The sequence below is a fragment of the Aedes albopictus genome, chromosome 2 (assembly GCF_035046485.1).
Source record: "Aedes albopictus strain Foshan chromosome 2, AalbF5, whole genome shotgun sequence".
NCBI lineage: Eukaryota > Metazoa > Arthropoda > Insecta > Diptera > Culicidae > Aedes > Aedes albopictus.
In genome coordinates this window covers 251,808,434-251,828,288 of record NC_085137.1, presented here as the reverse complement: position 1 = coordinate 251,828,288, position 19,855 = coordinate 251,808,434, and the positions used below count along the sequence as shown (strand labels likewise).

At 35.1% G+C, this 19,855-nt stretch overlaps 1 protein-coding gene across 6 annotated transcripts in view; it reads left to right on the top strand.

Moving 5' to 3' along the window:
- The window catches only part of LOC115258949 (semaphorin-1A), a 629,606-nt gene that overhangs the window by 595,733 nt on the left and 14,018 nt on the right, over positions 1–19,855 (top strand). For 2 of the 6 annotated variants that reach the window (XM_062851520.1, XM_062851521.1), the window contains exons 15-18: positions 5,409–5,712; positions 5,798–5,966; positions 7,331–7,405; positions 7,714–7,767. In XM_062851520.1, the coding sequence (XP_062707504.1) occupies positions 5,409–5,712; positions 5,798–5,966; positions 7,331–7,405; positions 7,714–7,767 (602 nt within the window). The remainder of the gene's footprint in view (positions 1–5,408; positions 5,713–5,797; positions 5,967–7,330; positions 7,406–7,713; positions 7,768–19,855) is intronic. The other 4 variants (XM_062851523.1, XM_062851524.1, XM_062851522.1 and 1 more) reach the window with 3 other exon arrangements.

Genomic DNA, 19,855 nt, shown 5'->3' with positions numbered 1-19,855 from the left:
GACAGATCAGTATTTCCACCTGCCCTGGCATTGTATCCCGCGTAGTCCTGAGGAGGAGATCTCGGTTTCCCTTGCATAAACCTGCTATCAGTGAACGATGAGTAAGTACCGTAATCCGGGGTAACATTGATCAGAATTTTCGATCTTTCTTGAATAATTCTCTTGTTAAAGCAAATGTTACATGTTTTATATTTTTAAAAGAAGTACTGGCCCTCTGAGTTTGTGTTAAGCTACTCGAAAAAGTATTGTAAAACTTAAAAACATGTTTAAAAGGGTTTTTAAATCTAATTTTTGATTGTGTTGATTTGGGGTAACATTGATCATGTCAGTGATCAATGTTCATTTGTGTTGAAAATACCCTTACTTACTGAATTCGGGGTCGCTGATTTCGAATATGTTGTCAAAATTCTTACAAATAATGTACTTTTCAAGTTATTTTAGGATTAAAATCCTCTAAACCACGAATAACGCCTAAAGGTAGGCAATGGCTTGAGGAATTGATAGTCGACTTTTAATAAATCGTAAATTTTACTGAAAAATAGCATTTTCATATAAGTTTCGTTTATTAAATCCAACTCTAGGATATCATATTGAAGTAATACAGTGATTTCGAACCTCATATTATATCTAGTATTCACGCCAAGCATGAATGTTTGACAGTGTATCTCATTGCGTTACGAAACACAGTTATGGAAAAATCGATTTAATTCAATGTTTATGAAATTCAATTTTCATAAATTCCATGTTATTTAATAGCTAAATGATAGCAGATTACGATATACCATTCCATAGTAGAAACTGATTCAATGTAAAATGCTTGTTTGAAGATTTCATGAGGTGGGTCAAGCCGATCAATGTTACCCCGCTGATCAATGATACCCCGGATTACGGTACTCCGATTTTCCCTGAATTCGTAGCACCAAGTTGGCCAAGAAGAGCTTGCTTGTGGGATAGGAATCCCTCTATTACGAGCTTGAAATTAGTCATACAAGGATGCGTTATGCCTTATTTCTACTGGAATTGAAGAACTCTTTCGATGGGTACAAATCACAGTTGTAGGAAGAGCTGGCATCGGAAGTACGTTCTAGTTGTATGTGTGCTAATCGACTGTGCTGATTCGAGGTTCTGTCTTGTTCGTGTTGTTGAGGTTGAGTGTTGGAGCAAGTAGTGCTGTTAGTTGTTTTCTTCCCAGCCGTATTGTATTCTAAAGCGTTCTCCTTCGAATAAGGTGGATCGAACACAGATTAATTAGATCTAGAATTTCTGTGGGCAGTTTACAGGCTGGGAAAACTGGACTGTTACTTATGCTTTTGGAATTCCGTCGATTATTATGTCGTCATTCAATTACTTCTTGGAATATTTGCATGTTATCGTCACTGTCGGTTTCCGAGTTACGCGAAGTTTCATCATTCTTTTGACGTTTGGTTTTCGGGCTGTCCTGTGTGGGTATCTTCTTCTTGATTCCGGAGTTTGTTGGGGTATTGAGCTCTGCAGTATCCGGATTCGAGGTGGCTTGTTTCTTCTAACAACCACCATTCGACGTACGCGTCTCTTTCTTATCGGATTTTGGTGCGATTTCTGCCTTCGATTTGGGTGTTGTCCGTGTTGTGATAGGGGAAGCTGTGTTGACTATTCCTAGGGTATAGACCTTGCGGAGTGTAGCGATTTCTTTATTTTTCTTTGTTAAGTCCTGCTCCAGATCTTTGACTTTACGGAGAAGGTCTTGGATTGTTCCATATTCCTTCGCTGTAGATAACCTTTCTTGTGGTTCAAGACGTAGGAGTGATTCAAGTTGATCGATCCTGGCGTCGCGTTTTTTTTTTATTTCTAGGTCCCTGGCTTCAATTTTCTGGATTAGAGCTTCAATCTTGCTGTCTTTGCTGGTCATATCCTGCTGGAGTTTGTCTAGCTTTGTGGCCAGATCTTCAATTTTTTCTCCTGATCTTTCTTTGCGAAGGAGGCGTACGTGTTCTCTTTTCTCTGTTCGAATGTCCGCTTGGTCGCTAAATAGGAAATTCCCAAATCAACGCGTAGTCGTTGAATGTCTTCTTCGACTTTGTATTCTGGGCATTTCCTGCAGAGATTGCTGAATTTCTCCAGAGATTTCTCTGAGGGCTCCTCCATTGAATTTCTTCAGGAATATCATTAGGAGTTCTTCTAGGTTTTTTTTTTTTGGTTTTCCTCTAGGCACTTTCACAGTTATTAGTTGGGCTTTCTTTGTTTACCATTGCACGAATTTGTATATTGTAACGCAAGCACAAAAATACACTATGCCCAAGGAGTCGAAAAGATTTTCCCGACCGGAACGGGAATCGAACCCGCCGTCTCTGGATTGGTGATCCATAGCTTTAACCACGAGGCTAATTGGAGACCCCCAGCCAGCTTACATAATAACATCCAGTTCCAGTCAAAAATTTGCTATCAATGTAGAGCGATTCCAAGCAACAGCATCAAAATTAAGGAAATTTTTTAATTCATGATTTTCTATTGAACTGAAACATTGCACAGTTTTTCAGTTCCATCTAAATAGCTATTTTTCGATATCAAATTTTTATTTTGAATCACGACTAACTTTTCAACAGGGTGTATGTGAAAATGGTTCAAAAATATTCAAAAATCTGCACAGCCAAAACGGTTCGTTCGATTGCTATGAATTTTTCAGCAAAGTTAGATAACTAAATGGTGATTCCTAAGAAAATATACACTGTGAAAAAAAATCTTTTTTAACATGAAAAAATATAATTTTTGGCACAAAAATTCAAATATCTCAAAACCCTATCTTTTTACCAACGTAATTTTTTTAGGGAAGACGGTCCATTGTATAAGCAATCTACCATAAAAATTTGGTGATGGTAAACTCATAAACAAAAAAGTTATAACATTTCAAACATTTCACAATTTTCACATTTGTTAAATATTTTTTTCTGTGTAAATTATTTCGGTCAGAAATCGCAGTTTGATGCTAATTTTATTGTTCAGCAAAGTTAGATAACTAAATGGTGATTCCTATGAAAATTTACACTGTGAAAAAAAATCTTTTTTCACATTAAAAAATATCATTTTTGTCACAAAAACTCAAATATCTCAAAACCCTATCTTTTTACCAACGTATTTTTTTAGGGAAAACGGTCCATTGTATTATAAAAATTTGGTGATCATAAAAATTTGGTGATGATAAACTAATAAACAAAAAAGTTATGACAATTCAAACATTTCACAATTTTCACATTTAGTAATATTTTTTTTAGTGTAAATTATTTCGGCCGGAAATCGCAGTTTGATGCTCATTTTATTGTTAATGGCCTTGCGTGAGTAAAACAAGCTGTTTTTATTATGTATTATGTATATTATATAGGGCCCATATAGCCAAGGCGGTAAACGCACGGGTATTCAGCATGACCATGCTGAGGGTGACGGGTTCGATTCCCGGTCGGTCCAGGATCTTTTCGTAAAGGAAATTTCCTTGACTTCCTTGGGCATAGAGTATCTTTGTGCCTGCCACACGATATACGCATGCAAAATGGTCATTGGCAGAGGGAGCTCTCAGTTAATAACTGTGGAAGTGCTCATAGAACACTAAGCTGAGAAGCAGGCTTTGTCCCAATGAGGACGTTACGCCAAGAAGAGAGAGAGTATATTATATGTACAGTAATGTTCCGATTTCATCACGCCCTCCGCGCATTAGTCGTTTATTCATTAATTTGCTGTTACATTTGAGGACAACTGTTTTCCCTCTTCTTCAAGATGGGTATTCAGCGTGTTTTGCAACGTTAAAAATATTGAAATGGGTATAGATGTTGAAGGATATTTCAAAGCATTATTGAAAAGGGGCGTGATTAAATTGTTTAAACAGATGTCGCTGATGGTACGGTGGCATGACTCTCTGCACTTAGCACTTCTGGCAATTTCTCAGTTGTTGTCGTTTTCGAACTTCCTGCGCTCTGCTTTACCGATGATATACAGTTGGTTCGTTTGTCAAAGTCTAGACGGCAGGACGTGCGAATGCGTAAATTTGTATTCAATGTGGACATTTGGGCATAACCAGTCTCTTTCAGTTTATCTATGGTGCTTTCGGTGAGATTTCGTAACGCTTTTGAACATTTTTTTTTCATCAAACGGTCTACAAGAGAGCGTTGAGTTGAAGACCTTTGGAAAAGCGACTGTTCATGTTGTTCGTTAGATTATAATAAACAAAATCACTTATTAGTTTTTATTGACTAGTTTGGTGTTGTTTGCTTGGCTGAAAAAAAAAATACTATAAAATTTTTAATATCCATAGCGGTAGTATTTTTTTGCTTTTTCGTGAGCATTGTCATGGTATGTATACAGACAAACAAACGTAACACTGACGAAATTTTCATTGACCACGCCTTTAACGATCACTTTGAATCTTGGTTGTGGCTTTCATAACCAGAAGAGTGCCCATCGTTTTTCTTTGCGTTTGACGTTTCACACTAGCGCCTTCTGATGACGATATTGCACAACGCAGTGTTTCGTGAAACACTTCCACCAGGTGGTGGTAGTGTGAACTGGGCGATGGATTTTCACGAAAATTGTTCTAGGCGTTTCGTCTGTTTGTCTGTGGTATGTACCTCTCATGCATTTGTTGTTGTTGAAGTTACTCGCATTCTTCCGATCATAAAGTATGTTCTCTAAGAGGTATTTTTTTTGCAGATAAACTAGACGTATACGCGTATTTTTGATCACAAGACTGGATCGCGTCTAAGTTTCAAATAGTAATTATGAATAATCAAACAAAAATATCATGAAAACAACTTGTTTAATTCAGGCGGTAGCTTTTACAATAAAATCAGCATCAAAATATAATTCTCGAAATAATTTACACAGAAAAAAAATTTTTTTTTGTTACTAAATGTTGAAATTGTGAAGTGTTTGAAATGTCATAACTTTTTTGTTTATCAGTTTACCATCACCAAAATTTTATGGTAGATAGCTGATATAATGGGCCATTTCCCCTAAAAAATTGACGTTGGTAAAAAGATAGGGTTTTGAGATATTTTAGTTTTTGTGACAAAGATCATATTTTTTTAAAGTAAAAAAATAAATGTTTTACAGTGTATATTTTCTAAGGAATCATCATTTAGTTATCTAACTTTGCTGAAAAATTCATAACAATCGAACAATCCGTTTTTGCTGTACAGCTTTTAGAATATTTTTGAACTATTTTCGCATACACCCTTTTGAAAAGTTAGTCGTGAGAGAATATGAAGGTTTAATATCGAAAAATGGCGATTTAGATGAAATTGAAAAACTGTGCAAAGTTTCAGATATTTTTGAAATGGTCGCTCAGGATCGACTGACATGACCCCGTGGAATTCCTCTGTACAATCCTTTTTCATCACTGAAAGATTATCCAATTTTCAAATAATGGATGCCATATTCTACAGGAGACATCGACTACGACCCTCAACGGCCGAGCAAAGATCAGCCCGGAAACGACATGATCAGCATAATGCAAGACAAGAGCGGCTACGACGACAAAGGGCCGCAAATAACTCCCGATCTGATAAATGCTCAATACACGGTGGAAACGCTGGTTATGGCCGTTCTGGCTGGTGCCATATTCGCCCTGCTGGTGGGATTCATCACCGGGTACTTCTGCGGCCGACGGTGCCACAAGGACGAAGACGACAATCTGCCGTACCCGGACACGGAGTACGAGTACTTCGAACAGCGACAGAACGTTAACCGGTAAGTGTTTCGTGGCGGTGAAGGAGCACGATTTTTTGGAATGGGATCTAAATCGAATTTTGTTTGATTATGTTTTCCCCTATAGGATACAAACCGAGCCGAAGCTCCTTCCACAGGTCGAAGAAGTGACCTACGCCGAACCCGTACTATTACCTCAGCCATCTAGTCAGAACAAGATGCAGCATTCGCCAAAAAATACGTTAAGGAAACCGATGGGTCACCACCACGGTGTCAATTCGGAAACACTTTTCCAGGTATGTGATGAAACTTTGGAAATATCATTAAAAGTGTGAAAGTAAGTTAACTATTAACAAGTATGAGCCCAAAGGGCTATTAACCTTTGAGGACGCGCGCCATCAAGCAACCGAAACTGCACAGCGCTCGCGTTGTATACAACGAGCGAGGTTTTTTGGTGATGTTGTACTTTTTACAACAGCGCGTGCGCTGAAAAGTTAATTTGACGAACAACAGATTGTTATCCCGAGCAGAGGAGAATAGCAAATTGATAACAACAGAATCACATAGACTGTTTTTATATCATAGATTGTTATTGTTAACTTATCAAAATATATCTTTTTAATAACATGTTTTGTTGGGCAATATTATTTTGTTATGTTCAAGTTATTGGGATATATTCACAAGATAACATTTGAATAATATATTTTGTTGTAGAACAAGTTTAGTTATTATTCTACTGTAGAACACAACAACAACAGGTTCACAAATTACCTGTTATTAAGTTGTGATTGGTCTAACAAAACATGTTATTGAAATAGTCTTCCAGGAACATTTTTTTGTTATGATATTTGTTATTTTGCCGCTTATGACAGATAAGTTTATAACATAATATGTTATGCTAATAACATAAAAATTACTGGTTCTATTATACAGTTATTAAGCCGAAATAACATATTTTATTATGCTGTTGATATTTTCTTCTGCTCGGGATGCGCTACATCTTTCCACAAATCTAGCAAAGCCCTCAACTATCTAACATGTTTAACAGTAGTGGTCCACAACATCAATGTACTTCGCATCACTCACCTAATGGGTTCTGCTAGCTAGAGATTTACTCGAGATTTCAAGCATATGTTCGATGTTGGCCTAGTTTAAATTTTGAAAAACTGGCTTTCTCTATCTTCTTAACTCAAAACAATGAGTTTTGCTTAATCCGACGTTTCGGCTATTTTATAAGGTATTTTTCAAGAGAATAACAGCCTTTCCTTTCCGATAGCTGCTGCTGTTCAGTTACCCAGATTCTAACTTATCAACCGATGCAGACAGGTGGCCAATGAATGTCATCATAAACTTCCCTCAGCGTGGGAGTTGAATCGTGTCTGTCCTCTGCTGCACTGCATACATACGGCTCCACGACGTTTAGATGTGCATTGAAGTGCTGCTTCCACCTTTCAATCCTCCCGTCCTTGTCCCTGCACATGTCGACTCAAGTATTCTTCAACTAAATATTTAAAACACATAACAATCTGTTGTCCGGCTAAATTTCCATGAATCTTCATGTTTAGTTTTTCGTATATTAAATATTTCAATTTTATTTGTAGAACCATATGTACTTACTTAAATGTAACAAATCATGATGAGAGCATTTTTTCTTTCCAAGTTCCAGCCTGATGGCTACAGCGCTCGTGACAACTACCGGGGTCGCGACAACTTCGGCACCCTCCGATCCCACCAAGTAAGTAATCACCTTTCTCCACTCGACCGACATCGTTAATTTTGTGGTTTCTCTAGACTAGTCAGAGGCAGCCTCATTATCACCACCTCTCTCACACCCACCACCATGACACCTCACAAGCGCCAGCGCAACACCACCAATCACCAACCTCAAATACTTCTCTATACCTATATCTAGAAAACACACTTTCCCACGCTCATTAATTTAGCGCCACCAGAAAATAAACGCCAGAAAAAAAAATCGCTAACCTGCTGACGTAGTGAACTAAAACTAAACTTTTCCCGCTTTCTCGCTGTCATTTTTCACAGGGTGATAATTATCGTCGCGGTGACGGATTCTCAACAACGAGAAGCGTGAAAAAAGTAGGTCATAGGATATTGCACAGTAACTTTTGTCGAAAATAACGAAGCGAACCCAAAACAGACCGACGCAGACACAAATTTGTCTTCTTGCCATTCCCCTGCCCTCGACGACACGACCCAACACACCCCCTGACGACGACTAACCGATCGGAGAATGATTTCCGCGTTGCACTAACTGAAGCAGCGCACTCGGGTTTTCTAGTGCATTGCGCATTTCACCCCCTACCACCCCCCGCCATGCATTGCGACTAATTAGGAACACGAGCAGTTTTGAATTATCACTTTTTGCCATTCGTTCTCGTTTTGCCAGTTTCTCCGTTTTCTTTCACATTAAGTACTAACTTTAAATTTTTGTGCACTTTCGCTTCTAACTGTCTGTCGAACATGTTTTCCCCTTTTTGCATGTAGTTTATTCACTTTTTAAGTACTTTCATACATATCATGTTTCTATTGAAGCCCTGCTGTTAATATGCGAAAATAAGTTATCGTTACGTATCACTCTGGTTTGCATAGATAGGATGCAGAATATAAAAAAGAAAATATAAATTTAGCAGTATATTAATACAAAATAACAACTTTCAAACAATCCTTTAGTTACATAAATGGGAGATTCGCCATTTGTTTAACAGTTAGTACTGAAATTTGTCTTTTCCATAAACGTCTAATCTCAATCTAATATGATTTTCAAATAACTCAACGTACATATGTACAGATGCTTAAATTGGACTCACGACCTTAATTCGCTAGACAAATGCTTTACCAATCATGCTTCTTCTTCTTCTTCTTCTTTATGGCACTACGTCCCCACTGGGACTTGACCTGCCACGCTTCAACTTAGTGTTCTTTCAGCACTTCCGCAGTTATTAATTGAAGGGCTATCTTTGCCTGCCATTGCATGAATTTGTACATTGTGAATCAAGGACAATGACACACTATGCCCAGGGAGTCGAGAAAATTTTCCCGACTGGAACGGGAATGGAACCCGCCGTCTCCGGATTGGCGATCCACAGCCTTAACTACTAGGCTGACTGGAGACCCCAACTAAGCTACCGAGCCAATTAATGACACGGCAATTTAGTTGTCATAAGGTAATTCAAATCTCATCGATCTACAGGGGATGGCCAAAATGTTTGGGATAGGCAACATTTTTTTCTCTCACAAAAAGTTTAACATGCTATAACTTTTCATAGAGTGCATCAAAAAATCTCAAATTTTGACTGTTTGTCAACCTATTATATGTGCATCATTGGTACAAATTTGGGCTCGATTGATTAATCTTTCGCAAAGTTTGAACCGTTCGGGTAAAACACTATTTTTAAGACAACTCATTTTTGAGCTGTAATATCTCGGAAACCAGTGAACCGAATTGAATGAAATTTTGAACGTACACTAACAATATACAAATGCTTCACAAACTATTAAACCATGGACACTTTTTGATCGTTGAAAAAAGTTATCATGGATAGACACTTTTTGGATTTTTCTCGAAAAAGTGTAATTTTTTTACGTCAATGTCAATAAATTATAGTGTTGATGTCCAAAGATTTTCCACTTCTGTTCTCAAGTTATCTTTAATCAGATATATTAGAGCCAATTTAGTTTAAAGTAAGAACACATTTAGTAATTTTTGAGTGGTATTGTAAATTAAACTAATTTTCTTCTATATGAGTAAAAATTTCAACCCGGTATAACTTAATTCGCCGTGAAAAAAAATTTCATTTTATAACGTTGTATTAAGTATCAATATATTGTTGATAAACGTTAAAAAAATCATTCAATTCGGTTCACTGGTTTCCGAGATATGACAGCTCAAAAATGTGTCTAAAAAATAGTGTTTTACTTGAACGGTTCTAACTTCGCTAAAAGTTATTCAATCGAGCCCAAATTTGTAGCAATGATGCACATATAACAGTTTGATAAGCAGTCAAAATTTGAGATTTTTTGATGCACTCTATGAAAAGTTACAGCATGTTGAATTTTTTCTGAAAACCCCTCAAGAGGTTTCTGTACAGGTCGAAAAATTTTTTTTTTTTATTTTTTTATCTTAAAGTATGGGTTCCTAAGAATGCTCTGTCGAATTTTCATAGAGATCCAAACAGTAGAAACAAACATATAGCGTTTTGCGCCTCGCTCCCTTATGAGCGCGTACACGGTGCTCCCCAGACCGTTATTATAAAATAAAAATCTCCATCCAATCGGTGCCCACCATTCGTTTTCTATGATTATCCTGCATGTCTGGACAAAATTTGAAAAAAATCGTAGGGCCCATTTTTGAGTAACACCCTTTTAAAGGGCGTAAAGCCCAATATTCAAAGAAAAAATCGAAATATTTAGTACTCAGCCATTTTTTAACGATTTTGATGAAATATTTTCTTGAAGAATTGTATTGCATTGAGTATTAGATTTGTTTAGCATAGTTTTTGTTGAAATAATTGAAGAAAATATGACGGTTTTGTGAGTTGACATAAATAAAAGTGTATTATATGAAAATATTTCAATAATATTTGTAACTTCTCAGGTTCAAATACGGTAAGAAAAACGTGAATGCATATAAACAAAAAAATAAAGTAAAAGAAAGGAGACCTCTTATAAGGAGAAATTTAGCATAACATGTGAAAAGGGCCTAAGTGCTTTTTGTAAACAAACATGTTTCGATCGCTGTAGGGCCCAAATGTACCCACGAATATCTGAACCATTTACCGACAGCCCGAAGATTTGTTTACAAAAAGCATTTAGGCCCTTTTCACATGTTATGCTAGAAACGATATTATGTGTGTTTGAATAAATGGAAGAAGAGTTGTTGTTTTAATCCCTTTACATACTAGTTTTATTCGCACAAGACAAAATAAAACGAATCAATTCTGTATGAAATCATAAACACCAATATGTCATGATTTATAAATTTTTAATGATAATTACATCTAATCGTATTATTTTGACTAAGAATGTAGTTATTTGAAGCTATAAACGCGATTATTTCGGAATCGTGTTTTACCAAAAACGTTGATGCGGTGACTACGATTGCGGAATCAGTTGTCAGCCATTTTTTAGTGTTCGCTATTTATGTGTCGTGTCCTTGAACGATCAATATTTTTCGTAAAAAAATTCACATCAGTGTTATGATCTTTTGATATTTTTTTTAGCTGAAAAAAGTGACTTTTTTGAGAAAAATCGTTCCCGTTTGCAAAATAAACATCTTTTTGTTATTCCGATCGTCCAAGGTCCTCTAGTAAAGTTTTTGTTTTGGATTTACGCTTTCAGTTGAGCCGTTGGACTGTAATCATAGTCACGGTAAGCCTCTTTGAAAAAAAAACACGTTTTACAGAAATTGCTATAACTTTGATAATTAGTCCTTTTTTATGTTCTCAAGCTGATTTTACACATTAAAAATATGTCTACATGTAAAAGTAGGGGAGACTGAGGAGACTTGATCCCTGGGGAGACTTGTTCCCCCCATATTTGCTCGGAATCAAAAACATTTTTCTTCTAGCATAATTTTTCCAAAACTACTCCTGGACAAACGACTATGTTTTGGCTACAAGTGATTTCGATTGTACATTGCATTATTTTTTAACGGCTGATGATTTGTTTTCAGTCCTTCAGAAATCTTTTAGGCGATTCCGAAAAATCTCAATAACTTTGTGAAAATTGAACCAAATCGTGTCAAAATTTCACAGTACATAGATTAAATAAAATATTTTCAAACTTATTTATCCAAATAAGGCTGTTGTTAACATATTTAAATTAATTCGGCTTAGTATACACAACAGTGACATGGGGAGACTTGATCCCTCGACGATTACACACACATTATACATGTGAAAAATAAAATTCTATTCGGAAGCTTCTATTTACTTGGAATTCTAGTCTATTCAACGATAAAATTTGTCAGATAATTATAACTTTAGTACAAACCAAAAAAAGGGGGATCAAGTCTCCCCATTTTGAAAATACGGCATATCCTTAAAAATTTAAGGAAATCTTACAATTTCAAACACTCCATATTCATCGAAAATACAAGAAAACTCGAAAAGAAAATGAATAGGAAGACTCTGGAATGATTTTCCCTTAAATAAACCATGTGCTGAAAGGGGGATCAAGTGTCACCCATGTTTGAAAAATACATCATAAGACATGCCTCCATAAAAACACAGTTTTGAAAACTTTAACAATAATTTAAAGGCCTTCTGCTGTGTAATAATTTGCAATACATGTTAACCTGCTATTTTGTACGGAAATCGGATCTAGTTTTGTGTTTTTTCTTAAAGTTTCAGGTAAATTAAGAAAAAGGGATCAAGTCTCCCCAGTCTCCCCTATGTAATTCAAACTTTTTCTTAATTTCACGCACCTCACCCCTTAAATCACCTGAAACGCATTTGAAACCACATGGAATACTCGTTAAACAACTCGAAATCCCCTGAAACGAAATGTAACCGCTCTGAATACCCCCGACACATCACTGACATACTATGATGTCTCTGAAACTCCCAGGAACGCCCATTAAATCCTCGGTAACGCCCTTGAAACGCGTGAAATCCGCTGTTGTCATTCTAGCAGTTTGCTGAAAAATAATCAGCATATGTATTGCAAGTGAGCATACACAGTAATAAGTTTTTGTTCCATAATATGTAGTAGAATCTGAGATTACCATCTTAGTAGCAATAGAGCAATGGCGGATATTTCCTCGACCGTCCCATTCGCCCTTAATGTTTATCCGTAGACATAGCATTAAAAAAAATGCAAACCAGAGGGTACATGAGGAATTCCACGGAGTCATGTCAGTCGATCCTGAGCGACCATTTCAAAAATATCTGAAACTTTGCACAGTTTTTCAATTTCATCTAAATCGTCATTTTTCGATATCAAACCTTCATATTCACTCACGACTAACTTTTCAGAAGGGTGTATGCTAAAACAGCTCAAAAATATTCTAAAAGCTGTACAGCAAAAACGGATTTTTCGATTGTTATGAATTTTTCAGCAAAGTTAGATAACTAAATGATGATTCCTTAGAAAATATACACTGTAAAAAAATTATTTTTTTACTTAAAAAAATATGATTTTTGTCACAAAAACTCAAATATCTCAAAACCCTATCTTTTTACCAACGTTAATTTTTTAGGGGAAATGGCCCTTTATATCAGCTATCTACCATAAAATTTTGGTGATGGTAAACTGATAAACAAAAAAAAGTTATGACATTTCAAACATTTCACAATTTTTACATTTAGTAACAAAAAAAAATTTTTTTCTGTGTAAATTATTTTGAGAATTATTTTTTGATGCTGATTTTATTGTAAAGGCTACCGCCTGAATTAAACAAGTTGTTTTCATAATACTTTTGTTTGATTATTCATAATTTCTATAGTATCTATTTGAAACTTAGACGCGATCCAGTGTTTTGATCAAAAATATTGAGAGTGTCATACTTTTTATTGTACGTGACTGGTGAAAAAATCCCTTGATAGTGTTGAAAAGCTGTTGATTATAAGAAAAATGGAATTAAACTTATTTTTAAGACAAAAGCTGTATAATAAAAGTTTTATATACGCGTATACGTCTAGTTTATCTTCAAAAAAATACCTCTTAGAGAACAGACTTTATGATCGGAAGAATGCGAGTAACTTCAACAACAACACATGCATGAGAGTTACCTACCACGTGAAAATCCATCGCCCAGTTCACACTACCCCCACCTGGTGGAAATGTTTCACGAAATACTGCGATGTGCAATATCGTCATCAGAAGGCGCTAGTGTGAAACGTCAAACGCAAAGAAAAATGATGGGCACTCTTCTGGTTATGAAAGCCACAACCAAGATTCAAAATGATCGTTAAAGGCGTGGTCAATGAAAATTTCGTCAGTGTTACGTTTGTTTGTCTGTATACATACCATGACAATGCTCACGAAAAAGCAAAAAAAAAAGAATACTACCGCTATGGATATTAAATAGTAAATTTTTTCTTCAGCCAAGCAAACAACACCAAACTAGTCAGTTAAAACTAATAAGTGATTTTGTTTATTATAATCTAACGAACAACATGAACAGTCGCTTTCTCAAAGGTCTTCAACTCAACTCTCTCTTGTAGACCGTTTGATGAAAAAAAAAATGATCAAAGGAGTTACGAAATCTCACCGAAAGCACCATAGATAATCTGAAAGAGACTGGTTATGCCCAAATTGAATCCAAATTTACGCATTTGCACGTCCTGCCGTCTAGACTTTGACAAACGAGCCATCTGTATATCATCGGTAAAGCAGGGCGTAGGAAGTTCGAAAACGACAACAACTGAGAAATTGCCAGAAGTGCTAAGTGCAGAGAGTCATGTCACCGTACCATCAGCGACATCAGTTTAAACAATTAATCACGCCCCTTTTCAAAAATGCTTTGATATATACTTCAACATCTATACCCATTTCAATATTTTTAACGTTGCAAAACACGCTTTCAACATTCATTTTGAAGAAGAGGGAAAACTTGTCCTCAAATGTAACAGCAAATAATGAATAAACGACTAATGCGCGGAGGGCGTGATAAAATCGGAACATTACTGTACATATAATATACATAATACATAATAAAAACAGCTTGTTTTACTCACGCAAGGCCATTAACAATAAAATCAGCATCAAGCTGCGATTTCCGGCCGAAATAAAGGCAGGAACAAATCTCATTTTCTTCTTTTGTCACAGCGCTCGTTGACTCGTTAAGGGGGAGGATGATAAATAATAAATGTATTCGATGGAAAAATATCCAAACAATTAGGCAACATAGATAAACTCATCGGATTTATTAAGAAAGTTTCTGTGGAACTCGAATTACACCTTAAATTTGTTGATTTTCTTGAACATTTTATTTGTGCCCCCCTCAAAATGTTGAATTCCGACCAAAATTTTCCGAGGGGGCGGTGACATAAGAGAAAATCGAAATTTGTATTAGCCTAATTTACACTAAAAAAAAATTATTACTAAATGTGAAAATTGTGAAATGTTTGAATTGTCATAACTTTTTTGTTTATTAGTTTATCATCACCAAATTTTTATGGTAGATTGCTAATACAATGGACCGTTTTCCCTAAAAAAATTGCGTTGGTAAAAAGATAGGGTTTTGAAATATTTGAGTTTTTGTGACAAAAATGATATTTTTTAATGTTAAAAGATTTTTTTTCACAGTGTATATTTTCTTAGGAATCACCATTTAGTTATCTAACTTTGCTGAACAATACAATCAGCATCAAACTGCGATTTCTGACCGAAATAATTTACACAGAAAAAAATATTTACCAAATGTGAAAATTGTGAAATGTTTGAAATGTTATAACTTTTTTTGTTTATTAGTTTACCATCACCAAATTTTTATGGTAGATTGCTAATACAATGGACCGTCTTCCCTAAAAAAATTGCGTTGGTAAAAAGATAGGGTTTTGAGATATTTGAGTTTTTGTGACAAAAATGATATTTTTAATGTTAAAAAAGATGTTTTTTTCACAGTGTATATTTTCATAGGAATCACCATTTAGTTATCTAACTTTGCTGAAAAATTCATAGCAATCGAACGAACCATTTTGGCTGTACAGATTTTAGAATATTATTGAACCATTTTCACATACACCCTTTCGAAAAGTTAGTCGTGATTCAAAATAAAAATTTGATATCGAAAAATGGCGATTTAGATGGAACTGAAAAACTGTGCAAAGTTTCAGTTCAATAGAAAATCATGAATTAAAAAATTTCCTTAATTTGGATGCTGTTGCTTGGAATTGCTCACATGCCAAAAGTGGGTAATGTATGAGTATGACTGTTGTTGCAAGCAATCAACATTTGACTGTTAATTGTAGTTTTAGCAATAAAATAGTATAGGTATGATGTATTGAAGCCTAGTAATAGTACAATTCAATTATGAGTACTGTAATACCACAGAGAACAGACATCCAGGCTAGAACGAATTTCATTCAGAAAGTTGTGTAAGGATTTGAATCTTCACTTGAGTATGGTTGCAAACCAATACACGATAAAAACGCTGACGCCGCCAAACGCCAAATTGCCACAGTCAGTGGTGAATTGAAACATTTCAAGTGGTGAATTAAATTAGTATGGGGAATTAACCGATTGCAGCGCCATGATGTTGCCACTTGTGTTGCCGATTTCAAATGGCCGTTAAATTCCTTACACAATTTCGGAACTGGACTTGGATGTCTGTTCTCTGTGGTAATACAGACATACAATATCATATCATTACACTAGTTTACAGCTTTTTTGAACTCGGTAAGCTTTTTAGTGTACAATCATGCCCTGAGTTCGAAAACGTGAAGGAAAAAAAATACAGTAGAGCAGATTTTTTTCGACTTTCCATACAAGACTGTCGATTTAAAATCGAATTTCGTTCTATTTTTAAGGATTCTGTCACATTCGCCCCAAAACCATTCGCGTGAATAAAACATTCGCCCAAAAAGACCATTCGACCGAAAGTCATCCGCCAGAACGATTACATGCAATTTCTTGACAATTTTTTTTCTGCTTTGTCATGATTTCTGTCTTAAGCTGTCCTAAACTTCTAAACGATTTAAAAAAAAAATGACATCAAATTCAATTTAAATCCAGGGAGAAAAAACAGCCTATTAACATAAGAAGGGAAAATTCTAATCAAAATTTCCGCAGCTATATTGCCGAAAATGTCTGTAACAGTATAAGTCTTAGATCTTAGACTGTTCAAAGAAAGCACGAAAATGCTTGCAGTTACTTTCAGTTGATAATCTGAATGGAAAGAAATTAGCAATTCGGTTGAGTCGACCGGTCCTTGGACCATACTTTTAAGTCATATACATGAGCACCGCAAGAAACAGAACTTAGGTTTAATCATAATTCTGCCAAACTATATTCGACTGTATGGCATTTAGTCGTTTGGTAATTTTGGTCTTTTTGGGCGTTTGGAATTCGGGCGAATGGTTTTCTGGCGAATGTGACAGAACCATTTTTAAGCAAAATTGCTCCCTTCATACATTTCTATTTTCGTAAACAATGCTCCGATTGAGCTGAAATTTTTACTGTAGCTATTATAATGTTTCAAATGTAAATTAAGAAAGAATTTTTCAAATGTTTTTTTCTGAAAAAATACAAATCTTCATTATTTTTTATTTTTTTGAAATTTTGCTCAATTTAAGGAGATTGGCCAATTAAAATATATAATCATCAATATCTCGAATCCCACTAATTTGATACAAAAATAATGTTCAGATGATCGAAACATATTAGGGGGATTCACTTAACAGCGTAAACTGATTAAACTGATTAAACGGCGCGATCACCAAGGCAATCTTTGATTATTTCATTCGCAAAATCATGAAACATTTCAAATAAGCAGAAAATCGTGGCTTACGCAGCAATTTAATCTGTTTAGTGAGTACCCCTATTACACTCCCGTTCAAAAGTTTGGGGTCACCCCTCCCCCCCCAAAACATGTTATTTTTTTCAGGCCCATATCTCCGCCAATTTGCGTCCGATTTCAAAACCTTAGGTTTCATTCAAAAGATAATAAGTCAAAGAAACTTTGAACATGATTTAAAAGAAACTTTTTCAAAAAATTTTGTATGTAAACTTAACCCAAATTTGCCAAATTTTCTAAAAAATGAATATAAACTTACGGCAGTGTCGCTGGAAGTTGGGTCGACCAAATTTTAAGATGAGAGCGGTAATATGACCCATTTTCTATTAGCTTTCAACTGCTTTTTACAGAACTTAGCTAAAAAATCTAGAAAAAAAGTTATTAAGTAAATTAATCCTTGATGTCATCGACCAAAAGTTTGGGGTCACCCCTCAAAATGCTGTATCGGCCAAAAGTTTGGGGTCACTATCGTAAAACATGGAAAAGTGATTTGTTGATATCTTTGTCATCTTTCATTCAATTTTAATTCTTCTTGGCTTATTTGAAACAAAATGAATGATACTTACTGCATAGACATTGAACCAGACATATTTTTTGAAATTTACATACTAAAACTTAACGTAAAGTTGCCTCATTTTTTGAAGCGTGGTAAAATGTGCTAACTTTACATAACATTTTTATATACAAAAATCGATAAATACGTTAAGTTGAAGACATCAAACGTAAATTTAGTTAATTATCTTTGAAATGAGCCAAAAATAATTAAAATTGAACTATAGATGACGAAGATATCACCAAATCACTTTTCCATGTTTTACGAAAGTGACCCCAAACTTTTGGTCGATGACATCAAGGATTAATTTAACTTTTTTTTAGATTTTTTAGCTAAGTTCTGTAAAAAGCAGTTGAAAGCTAATAGAAAATGGGTCATATTACCGCTCTCATCTTAAAATTTGGTCGACCCAACTTTCAACGACACTGCCGTAAGTTTATATTCATTTTTTAGAAAATTTGGCAACTTTGGGTTAAGTTTACATACAATTTTTTTGAAAAAGTTTCTTTTAAATCATGTTAAAATTTCTTTGACTTATTATCTTTTGAATGAAACCTAGGGTTTTGAAATCGGACGCAAATTGGCGGAGATAAGGGCCTAAAAAAATGACATGTTTTGGAGGGATGACCCCAAACTTTTGAACGGGAGTGTATATCCAGCTTTCTATTAATGCAAAAAGATTGAAAATTCGTTGACTGAAACGCAATATATTTGAATTTTAGTAAATTCCATATTTTTGAAAACTGTAGAATTCGATTTTCAGAAAAAAAACTTAAAAACGATTTTAATTAAAATTTTTTGAAGCACGATCTTGATAGCAGAACATAATTAAGCATCAAAATTTTTTAACGTTGGTAGAAGTTCATGACTTTCGTTTTTTTTTTTTTGTAAATTGGTGTTATAAAGAATAACAAAATATATAAAATTAAATCTAGAGACATGATCCTGATTTAATATTGAAAACAGATAATATTTTCTATTCGTTTTAATGTTGACAACAAATACAAAAACAAAATAAAAAAAAGGTCCAAAAAAAAGTTTATTTGCAAAAAAAATACAAATTTTCTCAACAAACAGCACATAGGATCCCTTTACCATTAGTATTCTGACGCTTTCAAACTCATCCTATTAAAAAAAGCGACTGATTGATCCCGTTCATATTGTAATCGTTCGTGCTCACTTTTAATATAAAAAAATAAACATTCTTCATTTTGAGAAAATTGAAGTTTGGAGCACCTTGCTAAGCAGATGGGACGGCCTCGCTATGGTATTTAAATTTGATTGATTTATCTTCACTTCAACCCTTTGGCTGGTTCGTCTTTTGATGGTATTTAAAGAATTCACAAAGAGTCATACTAAGAGATGAACCAGCCTCGGGTTGCAAATCTCTCTAATAAAGACACCTATCCAAATAAACAGTCAAATAAATGTCGATTGCCTGGAACAAAATCAATTGCGTTTAACATGCATTGGGTAAAATAACTTACATGATCCTGTTATTCATTAAATTGTTTCCTATCATAAACACAGAACCGCAACATCCACTTACACTGACTGGACCCAACCTCCACCCCACTGACTGACCAACGTTCGGACCCCATAATTTTGAAACTCGTTCAACCCGAAAATAATCCAGCACTAGTGTAATGTCTCACATTTCGTTTCGCTTGCAAAAATGTTCATTCCTGTTTCGTTCGCATAGTTGTTGTGACCAAATTTCGCTTGCTCTAAATGTACTTTATTCCGAATACCGTGACATCGTTTGCATTAAATATCTAAAATCCGATTCAATGAAATTTCAAACGAAATAAATCATTTGCGATTGCTGCTGTTGCTGCTGCCATAAACTACTTGTATTTGTAGATAGAAGTGTACAAAGCCGATTTCCCTGGCATGGGAGAAGCGAGAGCGAGAAATGCAAAACTTTTCCAACCCATTTTGTTCGTTCATATATAGAGTTCAGTTCGATGATAATTTGTTTTTTGGTTCAACCCACCGTGCTAATTTGGATTGTTACGCTTGGCTTGCGATATGGCATACGTAAATAGATATTTGGTTTTCGCAAACAGGGCACTTCACCCAAAACCCTTCTAATAGGAATTTGATTGCATTTGGAATTAAATGCCACAATCGATGAGACATGTACATATGGA